The sequence below is a fragment of the Phycodurus eques genome, chromosome 20 (assembly GCF_024500275.1).
Source record: "Phycodurus eques isolate BA_2022a chromosome 20, UOR_Pequ_1.1, whole genome shotgun sequence".
Lineage (NCBI taxonomy): Eukaryota > Metazoa > Chordata > Actinopteri > Syngnathiformes > Syngnathidae > Phycodurus > Phycodurus eques.
Genome location: NC_084544.1, coordinates 3933493 through 3952610, shown reverse-complemented (window position 1 = coordinate 3952610; position 19118 = coordinate 3933493). Strand labels below are relative to the sequence as shown.

General features: G+C 43.9%; 3 protein-coding genes across 5 annotated transcripts; 2 read left to right on the top strand and 1 right to left on the bottom strand.

The window, feature by feature from the left end:
- Positions 1–619: 619 nt before the first annotated feature.
- On the bottom strand, positions 620–5216 carry paqr7a (progestin and adipoQ receptor family member VII, a). Its single transcript, XM_061665552.1, has 2 exons — positions 5146–5216; positions 620–3951 (listed from the first exon to the last, which is right to left on the bottom strand). Exon 2 carries the CDS (start codon positions 3937–3939, stop codon positions 2881–2883), a length of 1059 nt encoding a protein of 352 aa, XP_061521536.1. The 5' UTR covers positions 3940–3951; positions 5146–5216; the 3' UTR covers positions 620–2880.
- A 2389-nt stretch (positions 5217–7605) lies between these two features.
- tmem222b (transmembrane protein 222b) lies at positions 7606–12613 on the top strand. 3 transcript variants are annotated; one of them, XR_009767320.1, is made up of 7 exons: positions 7606–7771; positions 8294–8378; positions 8633–8664; positions 8744–8840; positions 9328–9458; positions 9693–9860; positions 12391–12480. XR_009767320.1 is itself a non-coding variant. In XM_061665571.1 (6 exons), the coding sequence occupies exons 1-6, from the start codon at positions 7659–7661 to the stop codon at positions 12557–12559; spliced, it is 627 nt and encodes a 208-aa protein (XP_061521555.1). In that variant the 5' UTR covers positions 7606–7658; the 3' UTR covers positions 12560–12613. The 3 variants fall into 3 exon arrangements, 2 of the variants coding, with proteins under 2 accessions (XP_061521555.1, XP_061521556.1); XM_061665571.1 differs by lacking the exon at positions 9693–9860 and having other exon boundaries at positions 12391–12613; XM_061665572.1 differs by lacking the exon at positions 12391–12480 and having other exon boundaries at positions 9693–12380.
- A 676-nt stretch (positions 12614–13289) lies between these two features.
- Positions 13290–16151, top strand: LOC133396083 (trophoblast glycoprotein-like). The gene is made up of 2 exons (XM_061665540.1): positions 13290–13743; positions 15257–16151. Exons 1-2 carry the CDS (start codon positions 13460–13462, stop codon positions 16110–16112), a joined length of 1140 nt encoding a protein of 379 aa, XP_061521524.1. The 5' UTR covers positions 13290–13459; the 3' UTR covers positions 16113–16151.
- The last annotated feature ends 2967 nt before the right edge of the window (positions 16152–19118 follow it).

Below are 19118 nucleotides of genomic sequence, written 5' to 3'. Positions count from 1 at the left end.
AATGTGCACCAACTGCATTTAGACAATCCAAAGCCCCCCAAAATAATAAAAATGCTTTTCCACGATTTCCAAAAACACTTTGCTGACAGTGGGTTTGGTTTTGTCCTCTGCGGAACCATCATTATCAGCTTTACGGACACATGATGCTGACGGATAATGTCTAATCAGTAGTCGGAGGTCAGCTGTGCAGTGTGGCGTGTTGAATGCTTGGCAATGTTTTCAGCGTCATTAAGTCCCGTGTTTAATTGGGGGGGGGGACTTGTTGCAGAGGACGTGGAGGGTCTCTTCATTCGTCTGCTGTGAGTCACACACAGGCAATGTCGGTGACAGTCCCAAACCGCCACGTCATTCGGCTCATTCGCTTTTTATTTTAAATGAGTAGTTTCCGTGTCTTTTTTGTCCAAATACTCCAAGGAATAACAATTACGTCCCACTTTACACCTTTGAGCCCGAGCGACAAAGTGACTCTGGAAGTGACTCTGGATCTTGGACCCGCCAAGTTTCAAAGTTGTGGGCGGAGATACTCGGTGTGAGGGTGGTTATAATGCAAACGAAGCCCACTGTTACATCACAATCTGGCTCACAGACACATTTTAAGAAATAGGATGCTGACAATAGCTTTACTTGGTTGTTTATTGTCACCCAACAATTCGAATACAGGACAATTAAGAGTCAATTTTCATTAAGTTTTCCCTTTGAAGAGGGACCAGTCCAACCGAGGCACGCGGGCCGGACACACGTCGCTTTTGGCTTTCAAAAAGTATAAAACCATCACTTTCAGTGCAATTTATTCCCTTCCATATCACTTCAGTACACGTGCATCTTTTCCCTCCAGTACACAAGGAGGCTACCTCTCAGCCCCGAAGACACGTTGTGCTTATTTGTATCGTGTCAAACGAGGCACTCATTTGCGCTATCACGGGAGCACCGACACAACGCGCATCCGTATGCAAATGGCACGCTGAGGCCACGGCGGGTGGAACACGGGCTTTCAAAGGCTGCCATGGAGACCGAACAAGCGGTGCAGGACCTCCGTGCGAGAACGTCTCCCCGTGTGCTGCATGTGAATATCGCAGTGGCATTTTCCCTTTCAAGGACGACTGAAGAACAGCAAATAAAAGCGATGTTGTTCACTTATTTCGCAGTAAATTCATTGTTGTATAGTAAAAATGCTTGACGGGAAAATGGGAAAACAGTAGAGTGGATTATTCCCCCACCCATAGGAAATAACATCCAGTCATACTTCCAGGGGAAAAAAAAGCACAACACACACACGTCTCCACTTTTGATGTTTTCCATTGTACATTTTGGACACTATGAAGGCAAAAAAAAAAAAAAAACAGCCGATTGGGTTTCATAGAAACAACACAACATGAGAGACAGCTTTGGGCCGTTACGCAACACTCCTGTTGTCACTCAAAATTATCGGCGCTGAACGACACCAGGGGCTTGGCTATATTATTACCAACAACAGTGATTGTTCCTGGCAGGACAGTGTTGATTTCCCACATTCCACCAAGCTCGAAAGTTGTTTTAACGCTGTTTTCTGCCAGTATAATTGCACTTAATGTGTTCACACGAACACTCACGAGATTGTCAATAAGACTGCGCGAATATAAGACGCATGGTGCGAAATCCCTTCTTCTTTGCAAACATCCCACCGTGTATTCAGTTCACGTAAAAGTGCTATTAAAAGGACCCTCATCTTAATGCACAAAACAAAACACACAAATATTAATAAATGTGCTAATGAGCATGTGGGTCACATCTCTATTGCTTATTATTGTACCGATACGCTGAATTGTCCATTTACAAATTGGCCGTCGCACCGGTAAAGTTAATGACTGTCTAGCAAGAATTTTGTCTGGGAAAAAAAATTATTTTGAATTATTTAAATAATACAAACGATAACAGGTACACCAACAGTCTGTTGAGATCCAGTACAAGTGCTGTACAAAGAATATTTGATCGAAGAGTGCCTGATTTTACTTTATTTTGTAGAATGAGTTTGTTGTTGTTGTATGACACTGTGGTCAAACATTTTTAATCTTTTTTTTTTTTTTTTATTACAGTTTATAGACAAGTCCAAAATTAGAGTGGGGTGTCTGCAGTGTAGTAGTACCACATTGTACTGCAACATGCAGGACAACACTGACATCTACTCGAAGACATGCAGTGTAATTAACAGTAAGAAGAAGAGGCAGAGAAGATCCCCTACTAAGTTGCAGCAATAGTCATTACCCCAGTGCAAACAGAATATATGCCCGTGAATATTGTTGTATGATCTCTTTGTATGCGTTGCTGCTCCGTGTGTGTGAAAGTGTCAGTTGCTTGAACTTTTGTAAGTACCATAACATCTATGCTAATTACCGTTAGTCCGCCGATAGCATTTTCCATTACATGTTAGCAGACTTTCATGAAAGAAATTATATGGTTTCTTTAACATTTCGGTGTTTAAATATACCATTTTTATATCGCTTTTGTTTTGTGTGTCAGTTTTACAGTAAACGTCAACCAGGTGTGACAAATGGCTTGAAGCAGGCACACATTGTCTCTTATCCCATTTTTTGACAGCTATAGAGTGACAAGAGGCGCTAAGGAATACTTTAAAAAATAGTGATTTAATAAGTTTAAATGTGTTTAAACTGCATGGGAGGTGTAAAACTTAAAAAAAAAAAAAAAAAACGTATTATTGCAAATTTGTATCAATCACGAGTTATTCTTGAAGGTATCCTCCGCAATAAACACTGTTCACTGTATTGTTAAATAAATACATCACGTTTGATAGCGCTCTTGTATTGGATCTCATTAGGTGTACTGTACCTGATATTTTGCAGTAGTACTCCAGCTATCAGTGCACATGACTCATTAGTTCCTGCTTCACTCGGACTTGTCCTGGCGGTCCAGCAGACGTTTGGCCTTCCTCAGCATGAAGGCGGCGATGAGGACGCACACGAGCAGCGTCAGCACGTACAGGGCGCCGAAGAGCGCCGGGTCGTCTGCGGCGTGGAGCCGCGCGTACACTCGCCGCCGCCCGCCGTAGTCCAGGTACGAAGCGTGGATCTGACACATGGTGCAGCAGGAGAGCAGAACGTGGAACAGCTGATGGCCCTGACCCAGGAAGTCGCAACCGCCGGGCCAGCAGCGCTCCAGCACGGGGAAGGCGAAGAAGAAGGCGCAGCCCAGGAAGAAGGCAATGTGGCTTAGGTGGTACACGACGGCCGGGTCGGGGTCGCCGACGACGACTCTGTGCACCACAGGGCTGATGTCCCACACGTAGGTGATGGTGGACGGCGCCACCTGGCCCACTTTACGCACCCAAGGCGGCAGGGTGTGGTTCCGGTACTTACCGTAGCAGCATCCCAGACACGAGAGCCAGCTGAGCAGCGCCGCCACGGGCATGAAGACGGCGCCCGCGCGCCGGTGCAACCCTTCCTCGGCCGCATAGTAGTAGTGCACCACCGCGCTGCCGTACTGGTACTGCGCCACGCCCACGTAGTCCAGGAAGAAGAAGGCGTAGTGGCACATCTCCGACTTGCTGCCCAGGAGGTGCGCCGCCACGCTCCACGCCGTGTAGTTGAGCGCCGACACCATGAGGATCAGCAAGGGCCACGCGTGACGGTCCCGCGCCAAATCCACCGTCTGCGCCACGTGGCTCACCTTGGCCAGGAGAGCCAGGAAGGCGAGCAGGTGCGTCCAGATGTTGACGGTCTCGTTGTGGCGGCGGAAGGCAGACAGGAAGTAGTAGCGCCAGTTTCGGTGGAGAGGCCGGTAGCCGGCGCGAACGTAGCGCTCGCGGAAGAAGTGGGGCACCTCGGTGTCGCGCACGGTGCCGGGCATGGAGGGAGACGCCTCGGAGGTCAGCAGGCGGGGGACCTGCTTGATATGCTGCAGGCTGATGAAGAGGCGCCCGAGTCGCTCCATCACGATGGTCGTCATGCCGGCTGCAAGCTGCGGACAAGTCAGAAAAGCTGTTTTAGGAGCCGAACAGAGTGGCGTACTTGCCGTTAAATTTGCCTTTTATTTGGAGCAGCATTTTAGAATGCACGGACTTCCTGTCGCCGCTTCATTTTCCTCACAACTGCGCCAAAAAGTTTCTTTTTCTACAGTCTTCCTGAATCAAAAGTGCGTGTGCGCAGTAAGAAGGTGGAATAGTCCATTGCATGAGACGGGAGGGTGTGCAGTTTAAATGATCATGATGGATTAAGCATTTTGACGTGTTTTGTGGCACGTGGACTAAGAACAAGAACAATAATAGTGGCTTTAAATCAAAGAAAACTTGATACATTCATTTTGAGCAGACTTTTGGGGCCCCTGGGAATATTGGGGGTCCTGGGCAATTGCCCGAGTTCGCCTAATGGTAGCTGGATGGATAGTCCATGCACTGGTATGCTCACCCATGTGCACTCTGTCCTTGCTACGAAGACAATTCAGCACACCAGTAGAATGACTCTGCCTTATGAGACTCGTTTTCTCCTCCGACAGAAACGCTCAAGCTGCTTTCCGTAGACAAGACTGGCCCAATGATGGAGTCCATTTCCAGTCATTAGAAACTTGAACTGCTTCATTAAATACGCCTTCACGACACATAAATATATTTTAGACAAATAAAAATCTATATTATGAAAAATACTTTAAAAAGAAAAATCAAATTAAAACATCAATGTAGCATTAAAAACATTTGTCATATTATTACGTAAAGCTATACTATGCGTATTATGTATTTATTTTATTGGGTGTATATTATACCACGGAGTTTATATACTGGTCAAATCTGATCAATTTGTAAAAATATGAAACTTGAAACAGGTATACTACTACCTGTATATGACGTCACACTGGCTCCACCCCCTGCACTCAAGACAGAAGACGAATTGAGGGACTCTGTTCAATAAACGTTTACCTATTATTATTTTAACTTGAAGTCAAACCGAAATAACTTGACTCAGTAATTCTAAACATGTGAAAATGAACATATGTAAAACCGGAGCAAATGAACATATGTAAAACCGGAGCAATCTTATCTGACGTCGTGCATCCCACATGAGGGGCGAAGAAGTTCGGGAAGTTGTTTCTCTCGCACTTTTTTGGCTGTCATGGAGATGTTATAAGTTGCCATTAGCGTTAAGTCGCTTTTTGTCTCACCGTTTCGTCCGCCTTTTTCGCCACAAAACAGCCTCGACCCTGCGTCCGTCCGCCCGCTTGCTGTCGTCTTCCTCGCCCAGATGAGAAATATGCAGATGATTGGGGGGGGGGGGGGGGGGGGGGTCAACTTCACAAACGGAAGTGAAGCGGAACAACTCGCGGGCGTGACCTACAAAATAAAAGCACACGTGGGGAAAAACTACAAGTGAGTAGAATTACTCAGAGGGACGGCATCAAACGCGAATCGTTCAGTGCTAGCACTTTGCATTTGCTGGTGGCAAAAAAAAAAAAAAGTCATATGATTTATCGCAGGAGCTTTTACTTTGGAAAGAGTGATGAGCTTGTTGAAAAAGACGCACCAGAAACTATGATGATCGGACTGTATTTCACAATTCTATTGTTATTTGATGTTCTTTTTTTTTTGTAAGTAATATCATATGTATAGTATTGCGAGATAGATAGATAGATAGATAGATAGATAGATAGATAGATAGATAGATAGATAGATAGATGTACTTGTAAAAAGATCATCATATCGCAGGGCACTGTAAATATTAAACAAATTTCAAAAAAAAAAAAAAGGAAATTATTATTTGCAAAAATCAAAATAGCAATTAAAAAATATTTGTTTAATAAGGTTGAGGTACACCGTGTTTGCTGTTATTTATTGATGCATTGATTGATCGATTGTTTTAACCAACAATTAATGTACAGTGCTTAACAGATGTATTAGACCAGTACACAATGTAAGGTTTGTGCTGCATTGGTGATTACCAAAATGGTCAATATACCAGTACGCAGAAGCCGTTTAACCCAAACGATAGTTTTCGAGATAAAATATCCTCATGTTATCGTAAGATTCATTTTCGGATTTGCTGTTTTAGCCCAATGTAAAAGCGTCTGTCCACTTTCTGTTCCCAGTTGTGTTGCCTTCCCGCAAACAAGCGGACCGCTGACATTTCCCTTTGACTGCACGGGAAAAGGACGACAAGTCCGGAGCATCTCCGGCCTCTAATTGGCTGCACTCCCATCATATGGAGGTGGCATTTCGCCGGGACAGTTCCCAGCGCTCTCCCTCCACCGGTGTGACTTCTCTTATTAATAGCTTCCTCCTCATTTTTTTATTTTATTTTTTTTGCTGAGCTCTTTGTTTTGGCTTTCCTTGTACAATATATGGCCTGTCACCTCTAATGGGAGCCGGGATTGAGCGCAGAAGGCCCATGGGGGGTGGGGGGGGGGCTTGGGCTGGCCTTTTGTTTGCAGATAACGCTTCACTTGCAACTTTATGGCCACGCCAAGTGAGAAAATGGGAAAAGGAAATCATCTTTTCCCATTGCAATGACTATAAATGCCATCAATCTGTTCCAACCCTCCAATAAAACACACCAAAAATGATGTTTTCTTTAAATAAGAAAAATAGTACTCTATAGTATTGCTCTTTTTTTTTAAAGACATAGAATGTAAATAATCAAATGCTTTGTGCATCATGATTTCATGCTTTAATTCACTGCGTCGCTCCTTCTGGTGTGCGCGCCTTGGCCACCAGGGCGTCGTATAATACGTACGGACGTACTACAAGTAGATCTAATGATGAAACACAGATTACCGTCGGAACGAAACTGCAGTAATATTAGTCGTTCTTCACAGAGGATAAAGAATATATACCCGTGAGTAATTGTTGTATACTCTGTTAGCATGTGTTGCTTTGGTTTTTGTTCAAACATAGGTTGATAACTACCGCAGTAGCGATGCTAGTTCCGTTACCCCATCTGTTGTGCCGATTGTTGGGAAGTTTTCTGTTCCCTTCTGCACTGTAACAATTTTTACTGTAACAAAAAAACAACAACAACAATAAAACTGGCGACAAGTGTGCATTAAAATGTGTTTGGGCCGTTCGCTTAAGGTTTTATTTGTTTTTAGCATGGTATAGCCATTCAAATAAAATGCTGTAATATGGGCCATATATTGATAACAGATTTCCAAGGATGTCCATTTATGTGCCGTTCTGTGACTCCTCCAGTCTCTCACAGACATGGACACGAACATGTGGATTCAAAAGTTTAGAGACGTTCAAATCAAGTTAACCTCAAAAGGTGCATTTTAGGTTCATCCTGAAATTCCACCCGATGCCCAATGTTACTAAATAAGTCAATGGCGACGTATTCTTGTTGCTCAAAAAAATTTAGCTGCACCGTTCGTAACTTCGGAACGTCGTATCTTGTTCGAGCCGAAAGCTGATTTATTTCAAAATAAGATAGAACACCCAAAAAAACAAACTGAAACGATACTTTAGCGCCACGTCATGGCCGGTATTTGTTACAACGTGAGTACTATATCCAAATATAATCTATGTTTTCATACGAATATTGCGTTTACGCTAACGACAAACACGTTTGAATGTTTTATTGTGAACTATAAACGGAAGCGTCTCCCCCTTGCGTTTGTGTGACTTGACGGAGTCGTAGGCGGGACGTGTGGATTCTGGGGAAGTTGATTTCCCCCCTCAGCTGACTATGGCAGATTTGGCCGAGAAGAAAGAAAACTATCACATAGCGTCGGAGAATATTAACCCGCTGGCTGCTCGCTTCCCGCACTGTATCGTGTGGACGCCCATCCCCGTGTTGTCGTGAGTTAAGCTAGCTAGCTCTGCGTTGTGGTTCTCGACTTTTGGGCAAACATACCCGGATGTGGCGCTACGCGAAGTGACGGCTTTATTAGCTTAGTAAGCTAGCTGTCAAACTACCTTGTTGCTGACGTCATAATAACAAAATGTATTGAATAATCGATATAAAACATTGATAAATGATTTTTTATTACACGTTTCAACCTTTGAAATAAGTGTGGAATGTTTAATAACTGGGAAACTGTGATATTGCATTAAAAGTTTTGAGAAGATCAAATTAAGTTCACCTTTAATGGTTATAGGGAATTTTAAATTCGTCCTAAAATGTAATCCAAAAGCCTAATACCCAAACTTTTTGTGAGTAATTAAAATATAAGTCTGTCCCTTTTATGTGAGTATTAGCCCAGTAGCTGTTTTTTTTTTCTTCATACTGTCAAATTATATTACTAAACAATAAATACTACACTACACAATTACTATGGCATAATTAATTCAATTATGTGACTATTTTCATTGTTTTGCCAGATGGTTGTTTCCATTCATTGGGCACATGGGCATCTGCACTTCCTCCGGAGTCATCCGCGACTTTGCCGGACCCTATTTTGTCTCCGTAAGTTATTTAATTGCATTGTGAATGTATTTGCAATGTGCAGCACAGTGGACTGCCCGTTTACATGTTTGCCTCACAGTTCAGAGATTTGGGGTTTGAATCTCAAAAACAACCAAAACAAATAAAACCTCATAGGAACGGCCCAAACACATTTAATCCGGGCCTTTGATCGAAACGGGGAATCGGGTTCAAAATCGGCCCGATTATTGATATGTGTGTACACCGCTTAAGTAAGTTTTTCCTTTGTCGTGCAGGAGGACAACATGGCTTTCGGGAAACCAACAAAGTGAGTAAATCCGATGTTTTTCCTTCTGTAAATCAGGCTTAACTCGCCTTCTACACTACATTGTCGCTTCTCATCGGAGGTACTGGATGCTGGACGTGAGCAAAGTCTACGCCGGTGGCTTGAGCGCCTGGGACATGGCCGTGCACGACGCTTCGGAGGAGTACAAGCACAGGATGGTAGGTTGCTTCCCACCCTGTTAAGACCAGGGGCGGGCAAACCTTTGTGCTCAAGGGCCATATTGAATTTTTAAAACAGACATATGGGCCAAATGATGTTTAAAAAAAAAAAAAAAAAAAAAAAGATATCTGAATAGTAATATAAAAATTGATTCTAATTATGTTTATTTTACTAATATATTTTATTGTAATATTTATGATAAATATTTAAGGATAAGTGTTATTTTGTCGATGTACATTTTTTTGTTGTGCTCTATTTTTGTCTTTGATTTAAATAAATAAATGACCTGTTATCTAATAAAATTGTATGTAAAATATTTATTTGACTCATAGTTGTCTTTCATTGTTTACAATAAATACTTTAACCAATAATGAAATGAAATAAATACAAACGAAGACACCGATGTAAATGCTCGGAGGGCCCTTATGAAAGAAAGAAGCGGGCGGTGTGCCCACGTAACAATTTGCGCATGTGTGTTCTTTTAAGCACAACCTGTGTTGCGACAACTGCCACTCGCACGTGGCCATGGCTCTCAACCTGATGCGCTACGACAACAGCGCGTCGTGGAACATGGTCAAGCTCTGCCTCCTGGTTCTCCTGCACGGAAAGCACGTCAGGTATCGCGGGGAGTTGAGGGCGCCGCATGAAGTTGCCACAACGCCACACGGGAAAGTCTGTCGTTTGTGCTTTGCGTGTGCCGTTCAAACGTGTGGCGTTTTACTTTTTTTGAGTTATGAAAGATTATTTTCTAGGTCAATATGAGTTAAAGCCAACTTCATGCAGCCTATTAGGGGCACCTAACGAAGTGTCCAGTGATGTATTGATCCTGTCTTGGATTGATTGGTTTCCAGCTGCGCTGGGTTCCTGAAAACGTGGCTGCCCTTCCTCATGCTGCTGGGCGTCATCGTGACGGTGGTGCTCGCCATCAACCTCCGGTGACCTCACCCAGGGAATGTCGGGAAACAACGCGAGGTCTTCCCCCCCCCCCTCCCCCCCTGCCAAAAAGACTGAAAAAACCTGTAAGAGAGGCGGGGCTGGAATGAATGTCGCACACATCACCATCACTGCCACACAAACGCAATATACAATAATAATAGTAATCCACATCTCTCAGTAGGGAAAATGTCTGAATGATCACAATTCAGTACTTCTTGTTCGCATCTTTTTAATCCATTTTTTTGTTCGTATTTTAAACCGTCCTCTCTGCGTCAGGGTGAATGTTGTCATTCCGTTAAGTGCGAGTCAGTTAAACAAAAAAAAAAAAAAAACGTTCAGTGCCAAAAGCGAGAAAACGTGGACAAATATTTGTCAGTGAACCCCCATTTACCACGGCGGCTATGTTCCAGACCCACCCACGATGAGTACAAATCTGCGATATAACCTTATTAAAAGTTTTCCCTAGTGCCTGTTCTCACTCTCACTGCCAATAAATGGTCAACTATTGAATAACATCACTTTGAGGAAATGAAAAGAAGACTCTCTTGCTCTCATGGTTCTTTAAAATAAGAGAAAGGAGAGAATTACACATTGTATATTTAAACGCCAAAGTGTTCAACCAAACCATACTGTATAATTCCGTCTTCATGAAAGTCTGTACACTTCATGCTCACATATAATGTAAAATGCCATAGATGGGCTAACAGAAATAAAAAGTTAGCGTAGATGTTACGGTAATTATAAACCGTCAAACAAGTGCTACTTTAACACACACGGAGCAGTAACATACAAACACAGCATACAACAATAATAAACTTTCAATTCGGACTTGCTTGTACAGTGTACTGTAAATGCAAAACAAATATCGCTTAGTTATTGCAGCTTAGTGTGCAAACGATCAACGCGCTGCGAAGAGTGGGGCGCTGTTCCGCCTTATTGGCTCAAAATGCTGCGCACGGCATTTTCTCGTGGAACTCCAAGCCTGAGTGGCAGCTTCCCAGATGCCACGTCTGCTCTGCAAGTGCCCTCGTAACAACCGCGATGTGCAGCGGTGTCAAGATGCCCGAGTAAATGACACCACCTGAAAAATAATTGGCGGGGAAGCCTTTCTTTTACGAATCGATAAGCAGCTTTTGTTCTGAAATGCTTCGCCCGGCACTTTCTCTTTGATCTCCTAATGGGAATGGCAGCTTTACAGATGCCACGTCTGCCCCTACAGGTGGCGTATTATTTTGTGGGTCTGAAATCCTCTGCATGGACTTTCTCTTTGATCCCTGACCTGAAACGTCCTCCTCACAGATGCCACGTCTGTTGTAGTCTGCGGTGTCATTGTAATCACCTCGAAACACATCAGCTATCCTAGGAAAGAAGGAACTGCAGCCATCTAATAATGACACGCACCCGAAAAACATTTATTTTAGGCGAGGCGGTTATTTAAGGTCGAGTGGACCCCGCCATTAATTTAGGCTCTATTTGGGGAAATTAATGTTATGGGAGCAGTCGTTGTGTTCAACTTGAGTGCTGTTTTTTTTGACGGCCTTTGCTTTTCCAGTGTTATTTTTGCCTCTTTAATTCCGCACAACGGCCGCCACTCCACCTCAGTTGCCATGGCGAACACATCCAAATCTCCCCGTTGTTCCCAATCACATAGCTCCTTAAGCCCCCCCCCCCTCTCCCCCCTCTTCCGAAGTAGCAGGTAGCCAGGATGGCTCAGGTTTTCACGCTGAATAACCCGAACCCTCCTCAACCCCCCCTTAACACGCACACCAACCTGACAAGTGTCCCTCCTGCTGTTTTTCCACCTCTACTTCAAAGTCGGCGCGCATCGTCTGCGCAGTGCTCCGAGCGTAACGCAGCGCTACAACGAGCAGCTAACGTAGCAGTCGACCTCTTCTCCTTGTTAAGTAGCCCAAATGAACAGGCTCAAATGCCAGAAATCCAAGCTCAGTCATTTCTTCACAAAAAGTTGGTCAATTCTGCTAACTAGCTAGCTCGCGTGATAAGCTAACGTAATAGTATACATCTTCACTCATTGTTAAACAGCCCAAGTAGACATGCTCAAATGCTTCGAACGCGACGAAATGATACAAACTGTTAAGTCCTTTGATCACAAAAAAAGTTAGTCAATCCCAATAACTAGCCAGCCAACTAGCGTGATACGCTAACGTAGCAGTAATTGTCACTTCACGCACACATTTCCTACAGATGGACTCCAATGCAGAACACCGGTCGCAAAAGATGAAAATCAGTCTTCGCAAAATGCTTGTCTATCCCGCTAATGTAAGAGTCTACGTCCTTACTTCGTGCAAATGTCTTGTGAGGCCGCAAATTTGCGACACCGGTTGCATAAAAATCAAAGTCATTTCTTCAAAATCAAGTAGTTTGTTCACAAACTGTTGGTGTCTGTCAGTTTTGACATATTTAGTAGCTTTAACTCTGACCTGACCTGCACATGATTCTTCAAAGTTGTTTTTTTTGTTGTTTTTTTGCCACTTAAAAGCATATTTCGTTCAAATTGATAGTTTCAAGACCCTCTTAGGCAGGCAGGATATTGCCGTGACAGTTCAATCATTTGTAAGCGTTTTTTTTTTTTTTTTTTTTTTTTTTTTACAGCTTCCCCACCGTTGCGGTGCCTTGCGGTAACCAGGAGCCGGCGGGTTGTGGAATGCGAAGACCTGTGGTCCGCTTACAAAAGCTGGCGGTCGGGCGGGGGGGCTATCTATATACGCTTAGGCCCGTCCGCAGGCTTCCAAACTCTCTGATCTCGAGAGCGGAACCGTAGACTAGCTCCATGCGGAAAAACCCTGCCAGGTACTGTCCGGACAAGAATGTATTTGTGAACATGTATAAACTAATAAAGATGTTTATCATTGTTGTAAAAAGTGTTTTTTTCCCTCATGTTTCTTGCTGATTTACTCCATCTCTTTCTTAAAATTTTTATAAAGAGTCCGAATCATAGATATACGTGATAGTTTTCACTTTTGTACTGATCAGATCCAGATTGCAAATGTGTCAAGTTTACGAAAAGACTCTGGGTTGCATGCAGACTGCTCATCCGGCGCAGTTGAATCCGGACCGGATCCAGATCGCACTTTTTAGCATCCACTTCAAAGTAATCCCCATTTGATGGGATTGCACAATCCGGATCTGATCCAAAGTTATTGTTGCGATTTTTGGGTTGTCCCATTTGGGTCGCCGTAGCAAGGTCTTAAAAAATGAAAACTCAAAAACAATAGAAAATTGAAACGTAAACAAATTCAAATTCGTGTGATACATTTCAAGACGAGAGTAAGAAAAGCATCAGTTGAAAGTGAAAATGAAGAGTCTGTCCCTCCTCGTGTGAGGGAGGCCGAGCCGCCGGCCCCCGACGCCCCCTGGGCCCCCGAGCCCCCGAACTTCAAGCCCCTCCCCTGCGCTGCGTGCGCGATGCTCTTTCTTCTTCTTCTTCTTTTCTAACTTGATTTGTTTGCAAAGAAGCGACGCCCTCTTTCTTTTCTCTCGCAAAGGACCCCCACCGCACACACACTTCGTCCGCCCCCCCACTCGTGGCTGCCGGTGTTCGCATGGAAGTGCCCGGGAGCTCCGCACTCGAGGCGCGCGGCCGGTGGAGATGCGCATTCGGAGCTGAACCTTCTCCACTTCTTCTTGTCGTTCTTCTCCATCCTCCTCTTCCCTGGCCAACATGCCGGACTTGAGCCACTGTCGCCTGCTGCTCCTCCTGCTGCCGCTGGGTTCCGTTTACGCACCGCCGGCGTCCTCGCCGCCGTTCTCCTGCCCGACGGGCTGCGAGTGCTCCGAGGCGGCGCACACGGTGAAGTGCGTGGCCAAGGACCTCCGCAGCGTCCCGCTCGGGATCCCCGGATACGCCCGGAACCTCTTCATCACCGGCAACCGGATCGTGCGCGTCGGCCCGGAGTCCTTCAAAGGCCTGGAAAACGTCACCAACCTCTCCCTCAGCAACAACAGGTATAACCTCGTCCGTCCGTCCGTCCGTCAAGGAAAAAGCAAATACAATTTCCTAGAAAATGTTATCGAATTATTACGTGAATTTTTTTTTTTTTTTGGGGGGGGGGGGGACATGATTGTTCTGTTGACGTTTCTAAATATTGTTCATATATATATATATTTTATATATATATATATATATATATATATATATATATATTTATATTACTGTTAGGAGTGATGCATTTTGTTTTTAAGTAAGAAAAAATGTTGCTTACATTTTTTTTCACTTTTACAAGCTCTGCGGTGTCTAGAGGTTTTGTTTTGTTATTAAATAACAATTATTAATAATTATATGTGTTTATACGTTGAAGCAAACAGTTTTCAAAAATATATTGAATAGTAATTGCTTCCTGTTATTTTTTACACCATTTATTTTCTTATTGTTAAGATTTTTGAATAGTGTTTAATATAAAATTAATATACATATTTCTATTTAAATGTTAAGGTTGATACTTTTTTAAAGGAACACAAATGAGAGCGTGTTACTGTCCATGTTTTTAATCATTTATGTATTTTGTAGTTTTCCATCTTTTAAGTTTGGGCTTTGCCTTGTTTCCATTTTGAATAATTTTTTTTAATGTCACCAAAATCACTCCATGGATTCTTGTATGTTGTTTATGTATTCTATAGTTTTTTTTTTTGTTAGTAACTCTTCGATATTAAATGAAACATTTAAAGATATTTTTAAGAGTCAGTTTAAGTTATTAAATGAAAAGAATTGTTGTATTTTGATTCCAATTTTTTAAATAGTCTGAAATCTATATATGGATTATTCATTTATTTGTTAAACGTTGCAATTGATTAATTACCCAAACATCCAAGGACCATCCATATTGTACCCTCTAAAAATATTGGTGCCTTGAGCTACGACAAAAAAAGCAATTTTCGCAACGTGTCTTTTCATCAGGAAAGGTGTGTGCGACTTGGTCACCAGGTGGCAGTATACTACGGTCACGCAGACAAATGAAGAAGAGTTTCACAACTACTCGAGTCAATGGTTCGCAACAAGTCATCGAGCATCTTAATAGTTGTCAATTCATTTGATAATCTATTAGTTTTCGATGAATCGATGAATTGCTATGTTGTCCGTCTACATGTATCCGTTGCTTGAAGGGTTGTGACTCCGGTGACTTCTAGGTTAGTTTCGTTAGCCCGTCTATGTGTTAGCATTAAGTTAGTGGACATAAAGGAAAAGTCAAGCTGTTGTTTATTACGCACAACGCGTAATTGTTTTTGTTCAATGTTTCGTTCGACAGTAAACTTCAACTGGGACGGGCATTAAACACCTTGAAGCTTCTGTTTTGAAGATTTGGTCACACTCTGCCAAACTGCCGCTTGTTGTGAAGTTCACCGCCACCACACGGCGCTTGTATCTCAAATTGTTGCTCTCAAGTCAAATCAGGCCACTCGCATTTCAAGGCAGCTCAGCGATGCGTGACGAACTAAAGAAAAATCTCCATCTGTCCTCCAGGATTTCCGAGGTGAATTCTCACGCCTTCGCCGGCCTGCCGAGTCTGCGTTCCCTGGACCTGAGCTCCAACCAGCTGGCGGTGGTCCACCCGGAGGCCTTCACGGTGGCCAACCAATCCCTGCGCGAGCTCAACCTGAGCCGCGCCCTCTACAACGACTCGGCCGTGCGGGACTTGGCCACGGCGCTGCGCTGGAGCGGTCTGACGTCGCTGCGCGGCCTGGACCTGTCGCACAACGGCCTCATCTACCTGCCGCCACGTATCTTCTCCCACCTGGGCGCGCTTCGGCGCCTGCTGCTGGCCAACAACTCCCTGGTGGCCGTGCACAACGCCACCCTGGCCGGTTTGGAGGATCTCCGGGAGCTGGATTTGACGCTCAACTCGCTGAAGAACGTGCCTGAGGAGGGCCTGCGCGAGCTGGACTCGCTCCCCGAGGCCAAGATCCTCCTGGGGGAGAACCCGTTCACGTGCGCGTGCGGTATCGAACCTTTCGTCCGCTGGCTCAACCGTTCCCGGGGACGCGTCCGGGACCCGGAGCGGCTGGTTTGCGCCTTCCCCGCCGCCCTGAGGAACTCCTCCCTGCTCTCGGCGGTGGGCGCCTCCGGCAGCCTGGGGTGCCGCCGGAGGGGCGCTGGCGCCGAACTGGCCCTGCAGACCTCCTACGTGTTCCTGGGCTTGGTGCTGGGCCTGGTGGGCTTGGTCTTCCTCTTGGTGCTCTACCTGAACCGCAAGGGCATCAAGAGGCGCGTGTACGACATGCGCGACGCCTGCAGGGACGTGTGGGAGGGATACCACTACCGCTTCGAGATCGACTCGGACCCTCGCCTGTCCCAGGTGTCCTCGGGCGCCGACATGTGAGACCCCAACAATCCTAGTGGAACTTGTAGAAAATGTACACACGTGTCTGTAGAAAAAAAAAAAATATATATATATATATATATATATATATATATATATATATATATATATATATATAAAAACAAGCGTGTTCTTAAACTTGGATGACAGCGCCTCGCACAGGTCACATGACTCCTGGTTCCTGTCTTCCACGCGAACAAGCAAGTGCCTCAAGTCCAAGTCCGCTCGCCGGCCAATCGCAGGGCACATAAAGAAAAGCTGCCATTCGTGCTCACGTTCGGAGTTTTGAATTAAGCTGACTTTCGGCGAGAGAAGCGGGATGCACCCCGGACTGGTTGTCAGCCAATCGCAGGACACATGTAGACAAGCATTCACACCTCTGAACAATTTCGAGTCTTCGGTTAACCTAAGACGACATTTGGCGAGAGAAGCGGGGTACACACACGCCTTTGCGATAAGGCACGTTTTCCCTGAGGGACTTCATAGAGTGGCCCGTTTTGCCGGATTCAAATGCGATCTGGGCTTGAATGACATCTGAATTCGTAGCAAATTTTCCTTTTTTTTTTTTTCAAGCCTCTCGCATCAGGAAGGAAGATAATTCAGCACAGGCCCTGCACCCCCACCACCGCCATCCCCCGCCCCCAAATTCCCCCTTCCTTTCTTTTCTTTTTTTTTTTTCATGAAGCGTTGCTTTGTTTCAGCGCCTTGACTTTTATTGTCACAATGATGAGAACCAGTCGCGGAGGCCGCGGCTCTTCAAAAGCCAGCTCCACGTTTTTCGCTTTAAGGAACTTTTCTTTTCTTCCCGTGATAAGAGGCAGATGACGGCCACATTCGTTCCGAGCGAGCGGCTGAGATCCACATTTTGCCTCTCTTTTACAACAAAGATATCATAAATAGCTCTGTATGTTTGGTTCGAGGGTACCAATGACTTGATTGCGCCTCGTTTTGCTGTCTTTCCAGGGTTCCCATTGTTTCAAGCCAAAGAAGAAGCATCCTCCTCCTGACGTTTTAGCCATTTGACTGCATGTGCAATACCGCAATAAAACCACACAAAGCAGCGATGTGACAACAAGCCTCGTTTAGTCGAAATGCACGGTGACCCCGAAGTACGAAAACTGTCACGACTTGTGAAAACGGAAGGGAGAAATATCGTTTGCGGCCCGCGGGGAGAACTTGAGTTGTGTTACCGACTTCACCATTGTCGATGTAACGCGGAAAAAAAGTGTGACCTTTGTTCTGTGCCCACACACACACACACACACACACAAGTCTAAATACACGGGTTCCCCCATGCGCTAATATAATATGGCTATGTATTCCAATCTTTGTTTGAGGATGGTTTCAACTGAAAAAGTCGTAAACTTTATGTGAATAAAGTCGTTTTTTTTTTCCAGGAACAAAAATTGCAATGTTTTATTTTGTGGGAAAATTATGGATTTTTCTAGGGGGAAAAAAATATTTAGATTTACTTCTAGTAAAATCATGCTTTGTTTTCTTAAAAACTTTCAAAATTCTCTGGTGATTTAAAAGTTGTGGGTTTTTTTTGGTCATAATGTTAAGGGGGAAAATTTAATTAAAAGTTGTAATCTTAAGAGAATAAAATCATATTTTCAGAAAAAAGTTCTAAAATAAAGTCATTTTTTTCAAGAAAATCTTATGAGAATAAAACCCGATTTTTCATGAAAGAGCATATTTTTTGGGGGGGGTGGGGGGGGAGTTGTAATATTATGAGAGTAAAGAGTAAAGTTATTTCTTATAAATTGTATATATTTTTTCAAAAAAAATAAAACTTAATTTTCTGCACAAGTAGACTTTACATGAAAAATGAGAATGAGAGAATAAAGTTGTAATTTTTTGGTCGTAATATTACAAAAATAAATATTTTTCAAGAAGAAGTTGTAATTTACGAGAATAATAATATTTTTTTTTAGACAAAATCAAAAAGTTTTATTTGTCAAAAACGTTCAAATATGACTTGGTAAAGTATGCTGTTAGGCTAAGCATTTAAAAAAAAAAGCATTCTCACTTGAAAACTTTGGCCTTTTTCTTAATATCTTATTGTCGTGTAACTCAACCAATCACCTGCTCCCTCACCGACAATGGCTTCCAAAGCTTTCATTGGGCGAGGTAACAATTGGAAGTGAAGGCGGAGAAATCAATCGCGACTGGTTGGTACGCAGACACAAAGGGCGGCTCGGATGGCAAAGAAAACAAAAGCTTGTGTTTGGGCTTTTTTTTTTTTTTTTTTCCTCTTCTCAGGCCCTCCTTCACTCTGAAAGATGTTTGCTAACACCCGCTCTACATTACGCTGCCACGTAATAGGATTCCCTCAACGATGAGCACTCGGCACCCGCTTTTGTTTAAGTGTCATCTTTCTTAATCATGGCCGCCGGAATGGCGGTCCCGAGGGGAAGGTGGGCTGGGTTAATTTGCTGTTATGCAACATGCCGGGGGGGGGGGGGGGGGGGGGGGGGGGGGGGCAGGGGCAGGCCCCGTGGCTGTCCAGTAACAAAGTGCCCCCCGTGCCCACACGTCATTACTTCTCTCGGACTCATTAAGGCGGCGTGGCCGTTTTGGAAATGTTTGCAGCGAGGCGGCCATGACGGGAAAGGAATGAGCACTTCCTGCTTCTTTCTTCTTCCTTTTTTTCCCTTCGTCTTCACTTCCTGGTTCTGGTTCTTCTGGAGAAGCTTGTTAACAGAAGAAGAATGGATCCAATCAGAGCAACACGCACGTCACAGCCCACCCCTAAAAAAAAAAAAACGGGGCGGGGGGGACCTTTTCGGGTTTGAATAGTAATAAAAAAAAAATAAGAATAAAGTTGTATTTTTATTTTATTTTAGAAAAATGTCTTATTATCAGAATCAAGCCTTTCTTGACTATTACAAGAATGAAGTCATATTTTTAGAAAGAAAAAGGCATCATTTTATGAGTATATAAATCTTTTTTTAGGGTAAAATTACATTTTTTTAATTTAATAAAATTTATAATTTTATTTTCCAA

Coding starts and splice junctions, on each gene's coding strand:
- paqr7a (XM_061665552.1), bottom strand. CDS start 3,939: ATGACGACCATCGTGATGGAGCGACTCGGGCGCCTCTTCATCAGCCTG.
- tmem222b (XM_061665571.1), top strand. CDS start 7,659: ATGGCAGATTTGGCCGAGAAGAAAGAAAACTATCACATAGCGTCGGAG. Junction 8,665..8,743: donor GCTTTCGGGAAACCAACAAA/GTGAGTAAATCC, acceptor TTCTCATCGGAG/GTACTGGATGCTGGACGTGA. Junction 8,841..9,327: donor AGGAGTACAAGCACAGGATG/GTAGGTTGCTTC, acceptor TGTTCTTTTAAG/CACAACCTGTGTTGCGACAA.
- LOC133396083 (XM_061665540.1), top strand. CDS start 13,460: ATGCCGGACTTGAGCCACTGTCGCCTGCTGCTCCTCCTGCTGCCGCTG. Junction 13,744..15,256: donor CTCTCCCTCAGCAACAACAG/GTATAACCTCGT, acceptor TCTGTCCTCCAG/GATTTCCGAGGTGAATTCTC.